We start from the raw sequence: 20,371 nt of genomic DNA on the forward strand, positions 1-20,371 counted from the left end.
TTAGAACAGAAATGACTAATTTAGCTGAAAGAATTACCCAAGGGTCATGAAAACACATTTGCAACTTATAATTGGTTATTAATGTAAATTAAATTTAGTAACTGAGTCTCAATTGACTACTAAAAATTATCAAAATATTCTCAAACTGTTACATAAAAACAGACAATATCCATAAGTATTACATAAACACCAAACAAAAAATTCATATGAGAAAAATAAATAAATGTATCCTGAGATAAAATACAAAGCACACTTGTCATGCTAGATATATACACCCTATCCCCTCAATATAATTGTGAGGATTCAGTATTTTGCACATTCCAAGATAAAGTAATGATAATATATGTTGATACAAATTTCAGCCACAAAAATAAAGTACTTCATTTCTTAAATATTCCTACGATGAGACATCAGGACTCCTGTTTCACGCATCAAAACTTTATGAAGGCATAAGTTACGTTTGATTTGACTCCTCAAATCATGGCTGAAAACTCTCAGCAAAAGCATTCTAGGCTTTTTATTTCTCACACCAACTGACCCAGAATATATTTTAAGAAATGTTTATTTTCTGTGCATATTTGTTTTAAAATTATAAATTTCTGAGCACTTTTTCTTCTTCCTCTTCATCACTGTCAGTGACATTGACTTGCTGGATGCTAGAGGGAGTTGATGTTGGGGCTGTGAAGACATTCTCCAAGGCTCCAATGTCCAGCTGAGGCATGGGATTTAAGTATTCTTCCCCACTGTGACTATGACTATTATAGTAAGAGGTCCCATCCATGCTCTCACAACTCCGAGAATCTTCACTGTGTGTACGTTCATCTGGGTAGTCTCTAAAAGGATAGTCTCTATTTAAAGCTGAAAACATAGCCTCATGTTTTTGGTACCTGTCTTCATAATAACCAAGGCATTCTGGCATTGAACTTGGAAAATTTCCATAGCCAAAGGGAGGCCGACTATAAGGGCACGTGCTGTAGCGGAAAGACAAAAATTAGAATTAGATCATACCTTGCCCCCCCGCCATGCTGCCTTGCATACAGACTAATTGAGCAAGTTTAACTGCAACCTCTTTAGGGCCTGGAAATTCCTCAAGATAACTTTCTGTAACCACTTCATGTATTCATCTGCTCTTTTACCACTACCAAGTCCCAACATAAAATAAATACTTTTTTTTTTTTTTAAAGGCAAAGTAAGCTTGTGATTCAGCAGAACTATTATCTATAATCAGCCTCGGACTTCTAACCTTTGACAACCTTGATATAGAAAATTTGCTAATCTGGACTCTTCTCTCATGACACCATGTAAGGATTTGAAATGCAGGCATGTGTTATACTGTGGTAAAAATGAAGCTTAGTAAAAGCAGTGTAACAATTGTTCTTATTAGTATTTGAAACAAAACTTATGGGGGGATATATAATTGGGTTTGAATTAATAGTTACTCATCAACTGCATTCATCACAAACCTATAAGTAATCCTAAAATTTGTGTGGAACCATGAAAGACCCTGAGTAGCTAACACAATCTTGAGAAGAAGAAAAAAAGCTGGAGGTAACACAATTCCATATTTCAAGATATATTACAAAGCTACAGGAATCAAAACAGTATGGCATTGGCACAAAAATAAAAACAGATCAATAGAAGAGAATAGAGAGCTCAGAGATAAATCCATAATTATATGGTCAATTTACTTATGACAAAAGAGGCAATATACAATATACAATAGGGAAAAGGCTATCTTCAATAAATGGTGCTAGAAAAATTGAACAGCTACATATAAAGAGAATGAAACTGGGCCACCTTTGAACACCATACATAAAAATAAACTCAAAATAAATTATAGACCTAAATTTGAGACCTGAAACCATAAAAATCCTAGAAAAGAACACAGACAGTAATTTCTCTATTATCAGTCATAACCACATTTTTCTAGATATATCTCCTAAGACAAGGGAAACAAAAGCAAAAATAAATGATTGAGACTGTATCAAAATAAAAAGCTTCTACGCAGCAAAGGAAATAATCAACAAAAACTAAAAGATAACCTACTGAATAGAAGAACATATTTGTAAATGGTACATCCAATAAAAGATTAGTATCCAAAATATAAAAAGAACTTACACAATTCAACACCAAAAAACCAAAAAATCTGGTTTAAAAATGGGCAGAGGATCTGAATAGACATATTTCCAAAGAAGATATACAGAGGGACAACAGTCACATGAAAAGATGCTCAACATCACTCATCATCAGGGAAATTCAAGTCAAAACCATGAGATATCATCTTATACCTGTAAGAATGGCTAAAGTCAACAAGACAAAAAAACAAACAAACAAGTGTGGGCAAGGATGTGGAGAGAAAGCAACCTCATATACTGCTGGTGGGAATGTAAATTGGTACAGCCACTGTGGAAAACATTATGGATGTTCCTCAAAAAGTTAAAAGTAGAAATACCATGTGATCCAATAAATCCACTTTGGGGTATTTATCCAAATAAAATGAAGACATTAATTCAAAAAGATATATGTATCTCTATGTTAATTGCAGTATTATCTATAATAGCCAAGAAATGCAAACAACCTAAGTATCCATCAATAGGTGAATGAATAAAAAAGATGTATTTTATACACACACTGGAATATTCTGCAGCCACAAAAAAGGATGAGCTCTTGCCACTTGCGACAATATAAATAGACCTAAAGGGTAAGTGAAATAAGCCAGACTGAGAAAGACAAATACTACAGGATTTCACTTGTAAGTAGAATCTAAAAAAATTAAAAAACAAAAAACAGAATCAGAACTATAAGTACAGAGAACTGATGGTTCTCAGAAGAGACAGGAGTCAGAAATCAGGCAAAATGAGTGAAGGGGAGTGGGAGATACAGTCTTCCAGTTATAAAGTAAATAAGTCACAGGAACAAAAGGCTCCACATAAGAAGTATAGTCAATGACATTGTAATAGTAATGTATGAGGATAGATGGTAGCTATATTTATGATGAATATAATTTGTACATAGTATAAGTACACATAGTATAATGTACAAACTTATCAAATCACTATGTTATACATCTGAAACTAAGATAACATACTGTATCAACTATACTCAAAACAAAACAAAACAAAACAAAACAAAACAGCTCCTGGAGGGGGGGCTGTGGCACCAGAACAGAGGATAACAACTCAACGCTCTAATTGACCCTCAATAATAAGTTCAATTAAAAACATTCTTCCTATCAGTAAGATTTAAAATGGATATTGAACTATGTTTTTAAAGATCTTTTTCAAATAAAATTTTTGCAATGTGAACAACTGAAAAGATTATTTCGTTGTTTTACAAACTGCTTTTTTTAAGGCAAATCTAAAATTCTGCCATTCAAACCCATCTGTCAATTTTTTTTTTTTTTAGAGTATTCTCCTTTTCAAAGGCATAGAATGGGAATCATAGTAAGGGGTATACAAAAGTCCAAACAGGAGTTCCCTGGGCTCATGGACTCCATCTAGTGACAGATAACATAAACATAAGCAACCACACAGCAAAACGCACAAGTTGGGGGTTTCACATCAGGCTCCTACATTTTTTTTTTTTAAAGGTCAACTTTGTTTTCTTCCCTTTAAAAGCATAAGTACCATAGACATCCTAGACTATTATCTCAAACTCTTTGAAAATATGGGGCATTTTGACTAGTTTGGTATCCCATCCCCATATCTCTAAGAGCCAGGGGACTTGCCCACATTAAATATCACAATAATAAGGCTAAGGTTCCAAAATGTTTCAGGTTTCCCTTCCTATTGTCACATCTTCATTCAGGCATTTTTAACATAATAGAAACATCCTGAACGTATCATACTTCCAGCTAGTATGACTTTGCTCCTGTAGCTCTTCTACCTTCAGGTCCCTCTATCCACTGAATTACACAGATACCTCTTCCACAAAGCCTACACAATTTAGCTAGAAACAATTCACCCACCATTTTTCAGGACTCAATCAATGTAGGCAAGATATTATGCAAGGTTTGGTGGAGAATTTAATTAAGAAAAAGATCTAGAATCCAGGTATATATTAGACGTGCTAAAGTCTATAATGCAAATTGCAAACACTACATGGCTACACTGGTATGGTAAAAACATGTTATATCCAGAAAATAGATCAATTAAGATATGAGTATTCCTAGAAGGTTGCATGGATGAAAATGAATAACTTTAGAAGCACTGTGATATATTGGGAAAGGCATCAATTAGAATCATTAGAATGATAATATTAGCCAACATATAATAAGAATTTACTATGTTTTCTAGGCATCAGCTATGGACTTTATGTGTTATCTTAACTATTCTTTAGAACAATTGTATGAGACAGATACTATATCTCCACTTTACAGAGGAGGAAACAGAACCTTAAAAAGATTGAGTAACTTGCTCAAAGTCATAATTAGCAAGTAGTGAAACAGAACCAGGCAAGCTAATTCTAGAACTTATTCTCCTAACTACCATGCCACACTACCTGGGAAGTAGTTCTAGCTATGCCACTTAAAAACCTGGTAACCGTAAATAAACCCAAATTTTTCTGAGCCTTGGGCTCCTTATATAAAACAGAGATAGGGCAGCCCTGGTGGCTCAGCGGTTTAGGGCTGCCTTCGGCCCAGGGCATGATCCTGGAGTCCCTGGATCGAGTCCCACATCAGGCTCCCTGAGTGGAGCCTGCTTCTCCCTCTGCCTGTGTCTCTGCCTCTCTCTTTCTCTCTCTCTCTCTCTGTGTCTCTCATGAATAAATAAATAAAATCTTTAAAAAAATAGAAAAAAAAATAAAACAGATAATGTCACTTGTTCTGCCAACTTAAAAGATCTGTCACAAGGAACTTGAGAAAAGATCTCTATGAGTACTTTAGAAACTAGAAACGCTTTTATTTCTTTCTTAAGATTTTATTTATTTATTCATGAGAGACAGACGGAGAGAGGCAGAGACATGGGCAGAGGGAGAAGCAGGCTCCCAGCAGGGAGCCTGATGTGGGACTCGATCCCGGGATTCTGGGATCACTCCCTGAGCCAAATGCAGACGCTATTATTATTCAGTCTTACAAGAAGTTACATGTGATAATATAATCATAAACACACTCATATGTATATGTTTTACATTTATTTTCAAAGAGAAAGAATGCAAAGATAGAACAAAATCTAGTTGAAGTAGGAGGCAGATGGAAGAGAAGAGACCGGCAAAGAAGCTAGACTTCTCAGAACGTACTTTGTATTGTAATTTTGACTTTGAAACTATGTAATTACTTTACATAATTTTAAAACAAATGTAATATTTTAAAAAGTAATCTATACAAATTAAAAGCAAATGAAAACAAATGAACCCAAGTTATATCAAGTTTGTAGTTGCCTTAAATACACAGAGAAACATTATTTCAAGATAATATTGTACCTTCCTGGTAAGACATACCCTAAAGAGAAAAGAATTACAAACAAATCTTAAACTGCATCCTGTAATTTTATTGTTTGTGATATTGCTACTTTGAAACTATTGATATAATTGTCTTGAAGCTATTCTCTCTATGTATATACACACACACATATACATCAGAAAAAAATCATGTTTAATAGGATAAAGCAAATATGTTGTTATCATTAGACAACAAAATTTTAAGGGGGGAAGATACTAGCACATAAAATCAAAGAATTTCATTTGAAATTACAACATTACATTTATTTTGGAAATATCAATATATACTCATGAATTATTTTTCTCATTCAAAAAATGCATATTCTCTCATACTTTCCACTGAAAAGCCCTAGATACTTTGTTAACTCAGCAGCAATAAGCATCCCTATTGCTCAAATTGTGATCTCAGTAAAAGGAACTTGGATTTCTTGGATAAAATGGCTAATTCCAGGTCTGGACAAGATAAAGCCTAGTACATATTGTACAGATAACAAAAAACCTATTAAAGATTAAGGACACAGTCCCCAACCTGTAGCCAACTATACAAATAAAAGAATAATTTGAGCGGCAATGTATCAAAACATACCAAATATATAAAAGTCTACTTGTTCATGATGGTATTCCTAAAACAAAACAAGATTCATTGATATGGGGAAAAAAATCAAGAAATTTTCCTGCCCTTCCTGTATTTCATAGTAACCAACTGATGAGGGTTTTTCTTCAAAAAAGCATTCTAGTTAATGAATGAAGGAATACTGAATAAGAAAATCACCATTTTGCAATCTCATGGTTCTAGGCAACAATCCTCAGCTACTAAAATCATTATACAGATATTTCTCAACCCTAGCTAACCATTTAAATCACCGGAGAAATTTTTGAATTTAATTTCAATAATAAAAAAAATTGAAAAAATAAAGAATACTGCTTCCCAGGTCCTATACCCACAAAGATTCTAATTTATTTAGTCTGAACTCTTCAAGTGTTGCTACTGTACAGCCGAGAATTCAGAAGTACTACTTACGGTGATAATACCTGACCCTACAGATCATTCTTAACATCACTATTAAAGAAAAACAGACTTTGTATACCTCTTGATGTGATAGAATACAAATTACACAGCACTATTCATGAGATTTCATTGCCGAGAGAGAGAGAGAGAGAGAGAGAGAGAGAGAGAAAGGGGAGAGTAAAAGAAAAAAAAAATTGAACCTGAATCTAATCAAGTTTTAAGATTTAACTATCATTTTACAGGGAAAAGGAGGGGGGATAATAAGGGAATATATAAATATCCAAGGATATAATAAGCAAAATTCAAGATTAGGATAATGTGTTTGTTTAATGAACACATGGCATTAAAAAACAATAAAAGAGGTTGGAGTACTATTTTAGCATGAAAGAGGCTTAAGAAACATAATCACATCCGATGTTTATATCTTGCTTGGATCCTCTTTTATACAAACCCATTGTGAAAAGAGTGCTGAGACAGCAGAGGAAAATTCAACAAGCCAGTTGTTGTTGGATGATAATAAGGAATTATTAATTTTTCAGGTATGAAAATGGTAGGTCATTTTTTCAAGTCCCTAACTAGTAAATTTACATACAGATGTATCTGCAGATGAAATTATATGACATCTGTGATTCACTTTAAAATACTTAAAACTCTTCCCCCCAAAAAGTATAAGAAATAAATGAACCAAGAAAGCCAAACTGTTGATAATTGTTGAGTGATGGGTACATGGAGATTCAATATGATATTCTGCTTTGCATATAAAAATGTCTGTAACAAGATGGTAAATAAGATAAAAATATAATGCTATTCATTGCTTCTCTCACTTAGTAGTATGCATTTAAGTTTCCCTCATGTCTTTTCATGGCTTGATAGTTCATTTCTTTTTAACACTGAATAATATTCCACTGTTTATATGTACCACAGTTTATCTATTCACCTACTGAAGGACATCTTGATTTCTTCTGTTTTGGCAACCATGAATAAAACTGCTCTAAGTATCTATGTGCAGGTTTTTGTGTAAACACAAGTTTTCTTTTCTTTCTTTTTTTTTCCTGGTAAATAACAAGCAGTGTGACTGCTGGATTATATGGTAAGAGTTATTTTAGTCTTGTAAGGAATTGCCTAACTGTCTTCCAAAGTGACTATACCATTATGCATTCCTGCTAGCAATGAATTAGAATTTCCTTTGCTTTACAACCTCACCAGTATTTGCTGGTGTCTGTATTTTGAATTTTGGCAATTCTGATAGGTTTGTAGTGGTACTGCATTTAAATCTGTAATTCCCTAAAGATATATAATGCGATGCATTTTTTCACGTGCTTAAACCCCATCTCTCTCTCTTTTTTAAGATTTTATTTATTTATTCATGAGAGACAGAGAGAGAGAGACAGAGAGAGAGAGAGAGAGAGAGAGAGAGGTAGGGACATAGGCAGAGGGAGAAGTAGGCTCCCTGTGAGGAGCCTGATGTAGGACTTGATCCCAAGACCCCAGGATCACAACCTGAGCCAAGGGCAGACACTAAACCACTGAGGCACCTAGGCACTCTTTAGATGCCATCTCTATATGTCCTTTGGTGAGGTGTCTTCATGTGTTTTGTCCATTTTTAATAGGTTGTTTTCTTATGGTTCAGTTTTAAAAATTCAGTATTTTCAACATTTTGTATAAAGTCCCTAATCAGATATATCTTTTGCAAATATTTTCTCTTAGTCTGTGACTTGTCTTTTCATTCTCTGGATACCACATTGTTTGATATAGTAGCTTTGTAGTAAGTTTGAAATCAGAAATTGTGAGTCCTCCAACTTTATTCTCCTTTCTCGATTGTTTTTAAAACTATTCTGGGTCACTTACAATTCCATATAAACTTTTAGGGTCAGCTTTTCCATTTCTGTGAAATAAAAAAACCATTAGGATTTTGAGAGGGATTATATTGATTCTGTAAATCACTTTGGGAAGTACTGTCTTCTTAACAATATTTAGATCTCTATTTAGATCCTTAATTTCTTTCAGTAATGTTTTGTAGCTTTCAGTTTACAAGTCTTGTACCTCCTTGGTTAGATTCATTCCTAGGTATTTTGCTCTTTTTGATGCTACTTTAAACAGAATTGTTTTCCTAATCTCCTTTTTGGATTGTTCATTGCTAGAAAATTCAAGTGATTTTTGTATATTGATCTTATGCCCTGCAACTTCTCATTAGATCTAAAAAACTTTTGTGGATTCCTTAAGATTTCCTATATATAGGATTTTCCATATTTAGGATCATGTGCAAATAGAGATAATTTTATTTATTTTATTTTAGATGTCTTCTTTTTCCTGTTTAATTTCTCTAGCTAGAACTTCTAAAAAAAATGTTGAATAGCAATTGTGAAAGGAGACATCCTTTTCTGGTTCCCAATCTCAGGGAGAAACCTTTTGGTTCTTCATCAGTGAAGATGATATTGACCATGGGTTTTGATTTAAAAAAAAAAAAAACAAAAAAAGCCCTTTATCATGTTGAGGAGGTTCCTAGTTTGACTATTAAGTTTTGAAATCAGGAATTGCTTTTTATAACGAAAACGTGTTGGATTTTATCAAATACCTTTTCTGCATCAATTGAGATGATTAGGTGGTTCTGTTCCTTCATTCTACTTACAAGGTGTATTACATTGATTGATTTTCAGATGTTGAATCACACGTACATTCCTCAGGTAAATCTCACTTGGTATATAATCCTTTTAATATGCTGCTAGAGTCAGTTTGCTAGTATTTTATTAAGCATATTTTGCAATTATTTTCATAAGATATATTGGTCTGTAATATTCTTTCTTGTGATACCTTTGTCTGACTTTGGGAGCAGAGTAATGCTGGTCTTAGAAATGTTCCCTCATACTTTTTGGAAAAGTTTGAGAATTGGTTTGAGTATTCCTCTCTAAATGTTTGGTAGAATTCATCAATGAAACTAGCCTAGGGCTTTTCTTTGCTGTGAGGTTTTTGATTAATGATTCAATCTCTTAATATAGGTCTGTTCAGATTTGCTATTTTATCTTGAGTCAGTTTTGGTAATTCATGTATTGTTCATTTTATCTTGGCTATCTAACTGGTTTGTATGCAGTTATTCACTGTATTCTCCTATAGTCATTTTTATTTCTGTAAAGTTGGCAGCAATGTACACAATTTCACATATCATTTTAATAATTTACATATTCTCTTTTTTTCAAAGTAGCTAAAGTTTCATCAATTCTATTGATCTTTTAAAAAAGCTAACTTGTTGATTTTCTTTTATTTCATTAAACTCTCTTTTGCTTTCCTATTCTTTATCTCTAATCTTATTTCTTTCCTTCTGCAAGCTTCAGGTTTTGTTTGCTCTTCTTTTTCTAAGTCCTTAAGGTCTAAAGTCATGTTGTCCATTTAAGATCTTTCTTTCTGAACATAGGTCATTGAGGCTAAAATTTCTCTATCAGTACTGCTTTCACTGTTTTGGTATGCTGTGTTTTCATTTTCATTCATCTCAAAGTATTTTCTAATTTCCTTTGTGATGTCTTATTTGACCCATTGATTGTTTAAGAGTGTGTTGTTTCATTTCCATATATTTTTAAATTTTCCAGTTTTCTTTCTGTTACTATCAGTTTCATTCCATCATGGTTGGAGAAGAAGCTTTGTAAGATTTAAATATTTAAAAATAAATTGAGACCTGATTTGTGAACTAACATATGGTCTATCCTATGTGCAACTGCATGCAATTATGAAGAATCTATATTGTTACTGGGTGAAGCATTACATATGCATGTTAGGTCTAGCTGGTTTACAGTGTTGTACAGTCTATTTCCTTATCATCTTCATTCATTTTGGAGCATTGATCTATCCATAAAGTAACCACAGTTAAATCATACTTAGTAGTGAAAAGCCGAAAGCTTTTTCTCTAAGATCAAGAATAAGAGGCACATAAGTGGCTCAGTCAGTTAAGCATTCAACTCTTGATTTCTGTTCAAGTCATGATCTCAGGGTCATGGGATTGAGCCCCACGTCGTTGGGCTCCGTGCTGAGGACGAGTCTGCTTAAGATTCTTTCTCTCCCTCTCTCTCTGCTCCTCCCCCTTCTCATGCTCTCTAAATAAATAAATAAGATCTTTAAAAGAAAAAAAGAATAAATTAGGAATGCTCACATTTGCCACTTTTATTCAACATAGTATCAGAACTCCAAGTCAGTGCTATCAGGCAAGAAAAAGAAATAAAAGGGATACAAACTGGAAAAGAAGAAGTAAAACTGTATCTATTTGCAGTGACATGATATTATACATACAAAACCCTAAAGATTCCAATGAAAAATGTTAGAACTAATCGACAAACTCAGTAAGTTCCAGGATACAAAATCAATATACAAAAATCATTTGTATTTCTATACATCAACAATAAACTATTATAAAAAGGAATTAAGAAAACAATCCCGGGCAGCCCCGGTGGCTCAGCGGTTTAGCGCTGCCTTCATTCAGTCCAGGGTGTGATCCTGGAGACCCGGGATTAAGTCCCACGTCGGGCTCCCTGTGTGGAGCCTGCTCCTCCCTCTGCCTGTGTCTCTGTCTCTCTCTGTGTGTCTCTCATGAATAAATAAATAAAATCTTAAAAAAAGAGAAAACAATCCCATTTACAACTTAAAAAAATAAGATACATAAAAATAAATTTAACCAGAAAGATAAAAGACGTGTACACTGAAAAATACAAGATATTGATAAAAGAAATTGAAGAAAAAAACAAATAAATTGAAAGATATTCTGAGCTCATGGATCAAAAGAAATATTGTTAAAATGTCTATACTACCCAAAGCAATCTACAGATTCAATGCAACCCCCCTCAAAATTCCAATGGCATTTTTCACAGAAATAGAACAGACAATCCTAAAATTTGTATGGAATCACAAAAGACCCCAAATAGTCAAAGCAATCTTGAAAAAGAACAAAGCTAGGGGCATTACACTCCCTGATTTCAAACTATATTACAAAGCTATAATAAAACAATATGATATTGCATAAAAGCAGAAACATAGATCAATGGAAAAAAATAGAGAGACTAGAAATAAACTCACATATATATGGTCAATTTAAAAGGATAGTCTCTTCAATAAATGGTGTTAAGAAAACTTAACAGCCACGTGGAAATAAGGAAACCCCTATCTTACACCATACATAAAAATCAACCCAAAATTAAAAATTAAAGACTTGAACGTTAAGACCCCAAATCATAAAATTCTTAGAAGAAAACATGGACAGTAAATTCCTTGACACTGATCTTGCTGATGATTTTTTGGGCTTGACACCAAAAGCAAAGGCAAAAAAAGCAAAAATAAATTTTGATGTGGGACCACATCAAAATAAAAAGCTTCTGCACAGCGAAGGAAACCAGCAACAAAATGAAACAGTAATCTACCAAATGGAAGAAAATATTTGCAACTCATATATTTGATAAGGCGTTAATATCCAAAATATATAAAGAATACATATAATACAAGAAGTCTATAGCAACAATAATAATCCAATTAAAAAATGGGCACAGGATCTGAACAGACATTTTTCCAAAGATGACATACAGATGGCTAACAGGTACATGATACGGTGTTCAACATCACTAATTATCAAGGAAATGCACATAAAAACCACAATGAGACACCACCTCACACCTGTTAAAATGGTTTTATCAAAGAGACAAGAAATAACAAGTCTTGGTGAGGATGTGGAGAAAGGGGAATCCTTGTTGATGGGAAAGCAAATTCGTATAGCCACTATGAAAAATAATATGAACATTCCTCAAAAACTGCCATATGATCTAACGATTCCACTTCTGGATATTTACTTGAAGGAAATGAAACCACAAACTTGAAAAGATAACTGTACCCCCATATTCACTGCAGCAGAAATTCCATACATACAATGGAATATTATTCAGCTGTAGAAAAAGGAAGAACCTGTAACACTATGGATGGACCTTAAGGACATTATGCTAAGTGAAATAAGTCACAGAAAAACAAATATGGTATAATCTCACTTATATGTGGGATGTTAAAAAAAAAAAAAAAAAAGAACTCATAGAGAAGAGGTTAGTGGTTGCCAGAGGGGGCAGGAGTGGGAAATGGGCAAAAATCAGTGAAGGTGGTCAAAAATTACAAACTTCCAGTTATAAGTCCTGGTGACATAATGTATAGCATTGTGACTACAGTTAATAGTACCATGTTGTATATGTGAAAATTGATGAGAGAAAAAAATCTTAAAAGTTCTCATCACAAGCAAAAAAAAATGTGTATTGTACACATTTTTACATAATATACATTGTATATTACATTGTATATACATTGTACATAATATAATGTTATAAATCAGTCATATATCAAAAAATATTTAAGTCTTCAACTATTATTGTAAATTTATTTCTCTCTTTAATTTTACTAATTTTGGCTTCATATATTTTGGGGTCCTTTGTTGCATATGTATATGATTACAACCACTGTATCTTAATGTATTAACTCTTTTATCAAAATATAATATCCTTTTTCTACTGTAACAATTTTTGACATAAAGTCTATTTTGTCTAATATATTATAGATATCCAGCTCTCTTTGGTTATGATTTGCATGGAATATCTTCTTTTATTTTTTCCTCTTTCAATCTATTTGTGTCTTTGGGTCTAAAGTGAATCTTTCGCAGATAGGATATATTTTGATTCTATTTTGAATCCATTCTGCCAATTTCTGCCTTTAGAGAGCTTAATCCACTTACATTTAAACTGATTACTGATAAGAAAAAACTTATTCTGCCGGTTTGCTATTTGCTTTCTTTTTTTTTTTCACCATTAAGACTTTTATTTTTTATTTTTATTTTTTAATAATAAATTTATTTTTTATTGGTGTTCAATTTGCCAACATACAGAATAACACCCAGTGCTCATCCCATCAACTGCCCCCCTCAGTGCCTGTCACCCATTCACCCCCACCCCCCACCCACCTCCCCTTCCACCACCCCTAGTTCGTTTCCCAGAGTTAGGAGTCTTTATGTTCTGTCTCCCTTTCTGATATTTCCTACCCATTTCTTCTCCCTTTCCTTCTATTCCCTTTCACTATTATTTATATTCCCCAAATGAATGAGAACATACACTGTTTGTCCCTCTCCGATTGACTTACTTCACTCAGCATAATACCCTCCAGTTCCATCCACGTCAAAGCAAATGGTGGGTATTTGTTGTTTCTAATGGCTAATATTCCATTGTATACATAAACCACATCTTCTTTATCCATTCATCTTTCGATGGACACCGAGGCTCCTTCCACAGTTTGGCTATTGTGGACATTGCTGCTATAAACATCGGGGTGCAGGTGTCCCGGCGTTTCACTGCATCTGTATTTTTGGGGTAAATCCCCAGCAGTGCAATTGCTGGGTCGTAGGGCAGGTCTATTTTTAACTCTTGGAGGAACCTCCACACAGTTTTCCAGAGTGGCTGCACCAGTTCACATTCCCACCAACAGTGTAAGAGGGTTCCCTTTTCTCCGCATCCTCTCCAACATTTGTGGTTTCCTGTCTTGTTAATTTTCCCCATTCTCACTGGTGTGAGGTGGTATCTCATTGTGGTTTTGATTTGTATTTCCCTGATGGCAAGTGATGCAGAGCATTTTCTCATGTGCGTGTTGGCCATGTCTATGTCTTCCTCTGTGAGATTTCGAGTGCTATTTGCTTTCTATATGTCATTCTTTTGCTGTTCCTCAGTTTCTCCATTAAGAGCTTTTAAGTTTAAAGGATTTTTCTTTTTTTTAATTTGAATTCAATTAATTAACATATGATGTATTATTAGTTTCAGAGGTAGAGGTCAGTGATTCACCAGTCTTATACCCAGTGCTCATTATATCACATGTGCTCCTTAATGTCTATCACCCAGTTACCCCATCCCCCCTTTCTCTCCCATCCGGTGACCTCAGTTTGTTTCCTATAAGTAAAAATGTCTTATGGTTTGTCTCCCTCTCTGATTTCATTTTATTTTTTCCTCTCTTCCCCTATGATTTTCCTTTCTGTTTCTTAAATTCCACGTGAGTGAGATCATATGATTGTCTTTCTTTGATTGACTTATTTTGCTTAGCATTATACCCTCTAGCTAATTCCATACATGTCATTGCAAATGGCAAGATTTCTTTTCTTTTCTTTTTTCTTTTTTTTTTTTTTTTTTGATGGCTGAGTAGCATTCCATTAATGGATTTTTCTAGTGTATCATTTTGTTTCCTCATTTCCTTTTTGTATATTTTTAGTTATTTTCTTAAATGGTTAGGTTACCTAGGGGATTACAATTAAAATCCTAAAATTATAACAATCTAATTTAAATTGATATTTACCTTCATAGGCATATGAAAATTCTGTATAAAACACCACCCTTTTATATGTATAAAATTACATATTTATACATTTTGTACCCATTGACATAGATTTATAGTAATTGTTTTATGCATTTGCCTTTTAAATAATACAGGGGAAAAAAAGAGAAGTTACTAACTAAAAATACAATAATATTGTTTTTTTTTTTTTAAGATTTTATTTATTTATTCATGAGAGACACAGAGAGAGAAACAGGCTCCGTGCAGGAAGCCTGACGTGGGATTTGATCCCAGGTGTCCAGGATCACACCCTGGGCCGAAGGCGGCTCTAAACCGCTGAGCCACCCGGGCTGCCCTAATATTGGGTTATATGTACCTATGTAGTAACCTTTACCAGCGTTCTTTATTTCTTTGTTTGGCTTTGAGTTATTGTCTAGTGTCTTTTTTTATTTCAGTCTGAAGTAGTCCTTTTAGCATTTCTTGTAAGACATGTCTACTAGTTACGAACTTTCACAACTTTTGTTACCTGAGAAGGGTTTAATTTCTCCTTTATTTTTGAAGGATGCTTTGTCAGTTATAGAATTCCTTGTTGATGTTTTTTTTTCTTTCAGCACTATGTATCCCACTGTCTTCGTCCTTCATGGTTTCTGATGAGAAACTGGCTATTAGCCTTATTGAGAATCTACCGTACAAGATAAGTCACTTTCCTCTTGCTGCACTCAAGATTCTTTTTTTTTATCTTTGGTATTTAACAGTTTGATTATAATGTATCTCTGTGGATCTCTTTGAATTTATCCTTATTCATTGAACTTCTTGGATTCATATCTTCCTTCAAATTTGGATCATTTTTGGCCACTATTTCTTTAAATATTCTTTCTGCCTTTTCCTTTCTCTCCTCTTATCCTGGAAATCCCATGGTGATTATATTCATATACCGGATGGTGGGACACCACCACTTAAGGTTCTATTCACTTTTCTTCACTGTTTTTTCCTTCTGCCTCTCAGAGTAGATGATTTCAATTGACCTATCTTCAGATTCACTAATTCCTCTGCCTGCTCAACTCTGCTGCTGAATCTCCATAGTGATTTTTTATTTCAGTTACTATAGTTTTAAGTAACAGGATTTCTATTTGGTTACTTTTTATAATCTCTATATCTATATTGATGTTCTTCTCTACTTGGTGATACTCTGTTCTGGTTTAATTTAGTCTCTGACAGTTTTCTTTAGCTCCCTTTAGCTCAAGACAGTTGTTTTAAAGTCTTTGTCTAGTAAATCCAATATCTGGGCTTCCTCAGGGGTAGTTTCTTTAGTTTTTTTCTTGGAAACACCATGCCTTGTTTCTTTGCATGCCTAGTAGTTTTTTTGTTGAAAACTGGACATTTTGAATATTATCATGTAGTATTTATAACAATCAGATTTCTGTCCTTCCCCAGGGTATGATATTGTTGCTTCTTTTGAGTTATACTTGTGTTTTTCATTGGTGACTTTTCTAAGCTATTTTTGTAAAGACTTCATTCTTTGCCTTTTGTGATTATTTAAGTCTCTGTTCCATTAACCTAGTGACTTGGCAGAGCTTTCCTTAAACATTTTGTTTTGTAGAGCCAAACAAAACAAGTCAGAGCAAAAAACACCTTCCCCTCAGTCTTTGCAGACTGGTCCAAATTGGGGCACTCCTTCAGCACTTAGCCAGGTCGTTTACAATTTTTTCTCAGACCTCTTTTCCTACTTACACAGACTCTAAAATCAGTCAGAGGTGAAAGCTTACCATCTTATCAGGTGTTTGTTTAATATGTGTCTAGCCCTGGACATGTATGTGCCATTCTGGATATCCCAGTGTACATGGGAACTTTTCAAAGCCCTTATTTCCCCATGTACCTCCTTTCCCAGTCTCTTCTTGGCCTTTCAGTCGGCCTGATACTTGCCCCATCTGTTGTCCCTTACCCCAGAAAGCCGTGAGTAGTATATGTCTTTGAAAATTTTCCACAAAGACCACTTGAAAGACCACTCAAACCTGAGAATGTTTTGAGGTGAGTGAAACAAAGGTAAGCCCTTGAACCAATTCTTCAGGAAGCAACCAAATAGGTAAAAATTTACAATCATAATGCTTTGAGAAAAAAGGTGTGCATTGCCTCCTCTAACAGCAGAAATGTCAGACCAGAACATGGGCCACCATCCCCTTGACCATCACTAAGCTACAAAATGGAGGATGGTTGTGGCAAAATGGGATAAGGACTTGAAAGAAGTGATCCTACTATGAATTGAAGTAACATAATATCTACCTGAAAAGTTCTTTGAGCTATTGGTATGCCTAAGTGGGAAATAATTTTACTTTACTAAATATGTAACAGTAGAAGATTGGTATTAGACATATAACACTCCAATTTCAATAGAAACTGTCTCTTTTTATACATTTAACATCAATTGAAAAAGAGAAGTTATACTCTATTAGAATGTTTGCAAGGAAGCTAAATTCTATCACTCCAAAATAAAAGGTTACAAATTTGTTTTCCCTAGGTGCTTCCTTATAAAAATCAATTCTTTTACCGATAATTTATATGATAATTTTTTTGGTTAAAAAGACCACTGTGTAACTTTGAACAAGTCATTTAACCTCTCAGACCAAGCACTCTACTGTATCCTTTCTATTCAAAGTGTGGTCTACAAACCAACAGAACTGGCATCACTTGGGAGCCTGTTAGAAATGTAGAATATCAGGCCTACTATACTCTGGTATAGGACACTACTCTACCCCAGACCTACTGATTCAGAATCTGCATTTTAACAGGATCACATGTGATTGATATACATATAAAAGTCTGAGAAGCACGACTCTATACAGTAAGATAAAGAGGGGTAACTAATCTTAAGGACTCTTAATACTGACTTTTCTGAAAAATTGATCTGATAACATTGGAGACTGTATTACTTATGGCAACAATCAGCTACAGCTGAGTCGCAGCTACCCTATTAGATAGGGCATGAACTCTCATTGGCTGTCCTAGTCTTCACCTAGCCTTCTTCATGTATTTATGTTAACTGCTTGGCCTCTATTCAGCCTCTAATCTAAACCAGATTCCAATCAGAATTGAGGAAGTACCTTTTAAGTAAAAAAGGGGTGCCTTTGAGGTAAAAATTCATTAGCTGTTTGTATCTTTAGGTGAAAGAAAAAAATGTTCATTTACCTTGATGGGAAATAGTGCGGTCCAGGTAGGAAGTAAGGGTGATGAAAAGAGAATCGAGGCGGTGTCCCAAACAACGTGGCTGGATGGCCAAGGGGAGGAGCCTGGTATACGTGTGAGTGTGGAATAGGAGGAGCCTGGGGGATTGGTGCACTTCTGGGACAAGTGGAAACGCTGGGATACTCCTTAGGAGGTTGGATGGTTGAGGTTGCAAATCTGGCATGGGCAGTACTTGCACTAGTTGGAATCCTGTTGGTGTTCTCCAGAGAGACAGGCGTGGGTCTCTTCACAGAGCAACTGGCTCCAGAATGCAGCCGATGAGTGTCTGTTTGGGAGGGCCCAGCAAAGTGCTGGGGTGGAAGTGCTGGGCGGAGGGGCAGATTTGGAGCCTGGACGGCCACCTGGGCAGTACTGGAGACGCTGGGCTGGAAAAGTGAGATGGGGCTTGGGCGCTGGACTGCAGGTGTGGGCAGCTGGATGGCAGGTGGGGCATCACCTTTAGAAATAAAAATAGCATAGGTCTGGCATTAATTGATTTGATCCATGTTTTTCTTTTTTCAGAATTTAATAAACTGTACAACCAGAAGTCTTCACTAACCACCTTACTTTATAACTTTACTACATCAAACCACTCTATTTCCTTTATAGTATTTGAAAAAATCAGTCACTTTGTTCACCTATTTTACATTTTTTTCTCTCTCTTTACCATCTAGTTCTAAGTGACAAGAGAGGAAAGACCTGTTCTGTTTTACTCCCTGCTGTATCCCTAGGGCTCAAAATTCTGTATGGCACAGAACAGGCCCTCAACAAATATTTTTGAATGGATAAACAAATGAATAAAATTGAGTGATTGAGGGCACCCCAGTTGGCTCAGCGGTTTAGTGCTGCCTTCAGCCCAGGGTGTGGTCCTGGAGACCGGGGATCGAGTCCCGCATCGGGCTCCCTGCATGGAGCCTGCTTCTCCCCCTGCCTGTGTCTCTGCCTCTCTCTGTGTGTGTCGCTCATGAATAAATAAATAAAATTAAAAAAAAATAAATTGAGTGAGTAAAAGATAAATACATACAAATGCTAATGTGTATATATGAATGTTTCTTTAAAAAATTGTATGAAACTACTGACAGTGAAGGAACACTCATCTGAGAGAAGGGACAGGGCAATGGGGCAAAAAGAAAAGCTACACTTTCATTATGTATCTATTGGTACTGTTTGAATTTTCTACTGTCTAAATATATTAACTTTACTTTAAATATTGATGTGTCAGTGTGGTATATGGGTCATTTTTCTACTATTTCATATACTTCTCTATTTTAAACTAAATTATAAATGACATTTAATTTTTTGATTGAAAAAATAATCAGTAAAATTATTTCTGCTTTATTGCAGTCACTGTCAGTGTGATTACAGAACAGGATTTGCCACAGGTTAACAATTTGTGAAAGATATGAAAGGAGTATTATTGCAGCAAGGCATAACCAATATGGCAGAATTTTTTAAAGTAGGTGAAACAATCACGTTCTTGAACAAGAGATGACTACTAATTGAGTTACTGAGTTATCCAAATAACACAGTTAGCCTAAAGTTAACTAAACTTTTCCAAAGAAACAGAGAGAGAAGCCATAGCAATACAGTCATGATCTGGTTTATTCCAATACAGCTAGATCTCTGTTAATATAGAAGATGCAGTTCAATAACAGATTCTATGATTAGAAATGTCTCTTGAGAGGCTGAGAGGAATGTGCATTTTCTCTTAGCCTCGCCCAGCGAAGGCCTTTCCTTCCTTTTTTCTCTCCAGATAAGGAATGTAATATTCCTCTTAAACCTGCAGGTAGGGAATTAAGGGATATATCTCTCTGTTTCAGAGATGGCCCCTGATCCAGTGAAGTACAGACAATACAGGGATAGGGTGTAAATGAAGCTACCCTGATTCTTAGTTTATAGAGTTATGTGCCCTCCCATCTGTGAAGTTACAGCCTTAGGACTTTCCTGATCAATGAAACATAAAGTAATTTCCCTCTTCCATGTTCCCTTAGAACACACAAATCTATAACTTATCACAAAATCGTATAAATCTTTGTTATTTGCTTGTCTGCCATCCCTACCACAATCACAAAACTGAAAACTTAAGAGCAGGAACACTTTCATTCATGTCTGCGTCCCAGTATTTGGCGTGGAATTTGGCTAATAATAGTTAAGAAAGCTATGACTAGATGGGGAAAAAAAAAACCCTAACAAATAATCTATAACTGATATAGCACTTCTACCACTGATCTGGTGTGAGGAGAACTCCCTTCTCTAAACAACTAGGAAGCCAGGCTGACTTATAATTGAATTATCACTGCACTCAAGACATCTCCTCCTAAAATCTACCTCTCACACAGGTTTCTTAGTCCTCAATAAAGAAGTATGATCTTCCTAGGCAAAGGGAAG

The 20,371-nt window shown here is 34.9% G+C and overlaps 1 protein-coding gene across 2 annotated transcripts in view; it reads right to left on the reverse strand.

Annotated features, from left to right (window-relative positions):
- Nucleotides 1-589: 589 nt before the first annotated feature.
- The window catches only part of SOX30 (SRY-box transcription factor 30), a 29,059-nt gene continuing 9,277 nt past the window's right edge, over nt 590-20,371 (reverse strand). Inside the window, exons 4-5 of one of the 2 annotated variants that reach the window (XM_041750694.1) lie at nt 17,948-18,440; nt 590-971 (exon numbers count right to left, since the gene is read on the reverse strand). In XM_041750694.1, the coding sequence (XP_041606628.1) occupies nt 590-971; nt 17,948-18,440 (875 nt within the window). The remainder of the gene's footprint in view (nt 972-17,947; nt 18,441-20,371) is intronic. The other variant, XM_041750695.1, reaches the window with a different exon arrangement.

This window comes from Vulpes lagopus, chromosome 3, assembly GCF_018345385.1.
Source record: "Vulpes lagopus strain Blue_001 chromosome 3, ASM1834538v1, whole genome shotgun sequence".
Taxonomy (NCBI): Eukaryota; Metazoa; Chordata; class Mammalia; order Carnivora; family Canidae; genus Vulpes; species Vulpes lagopus.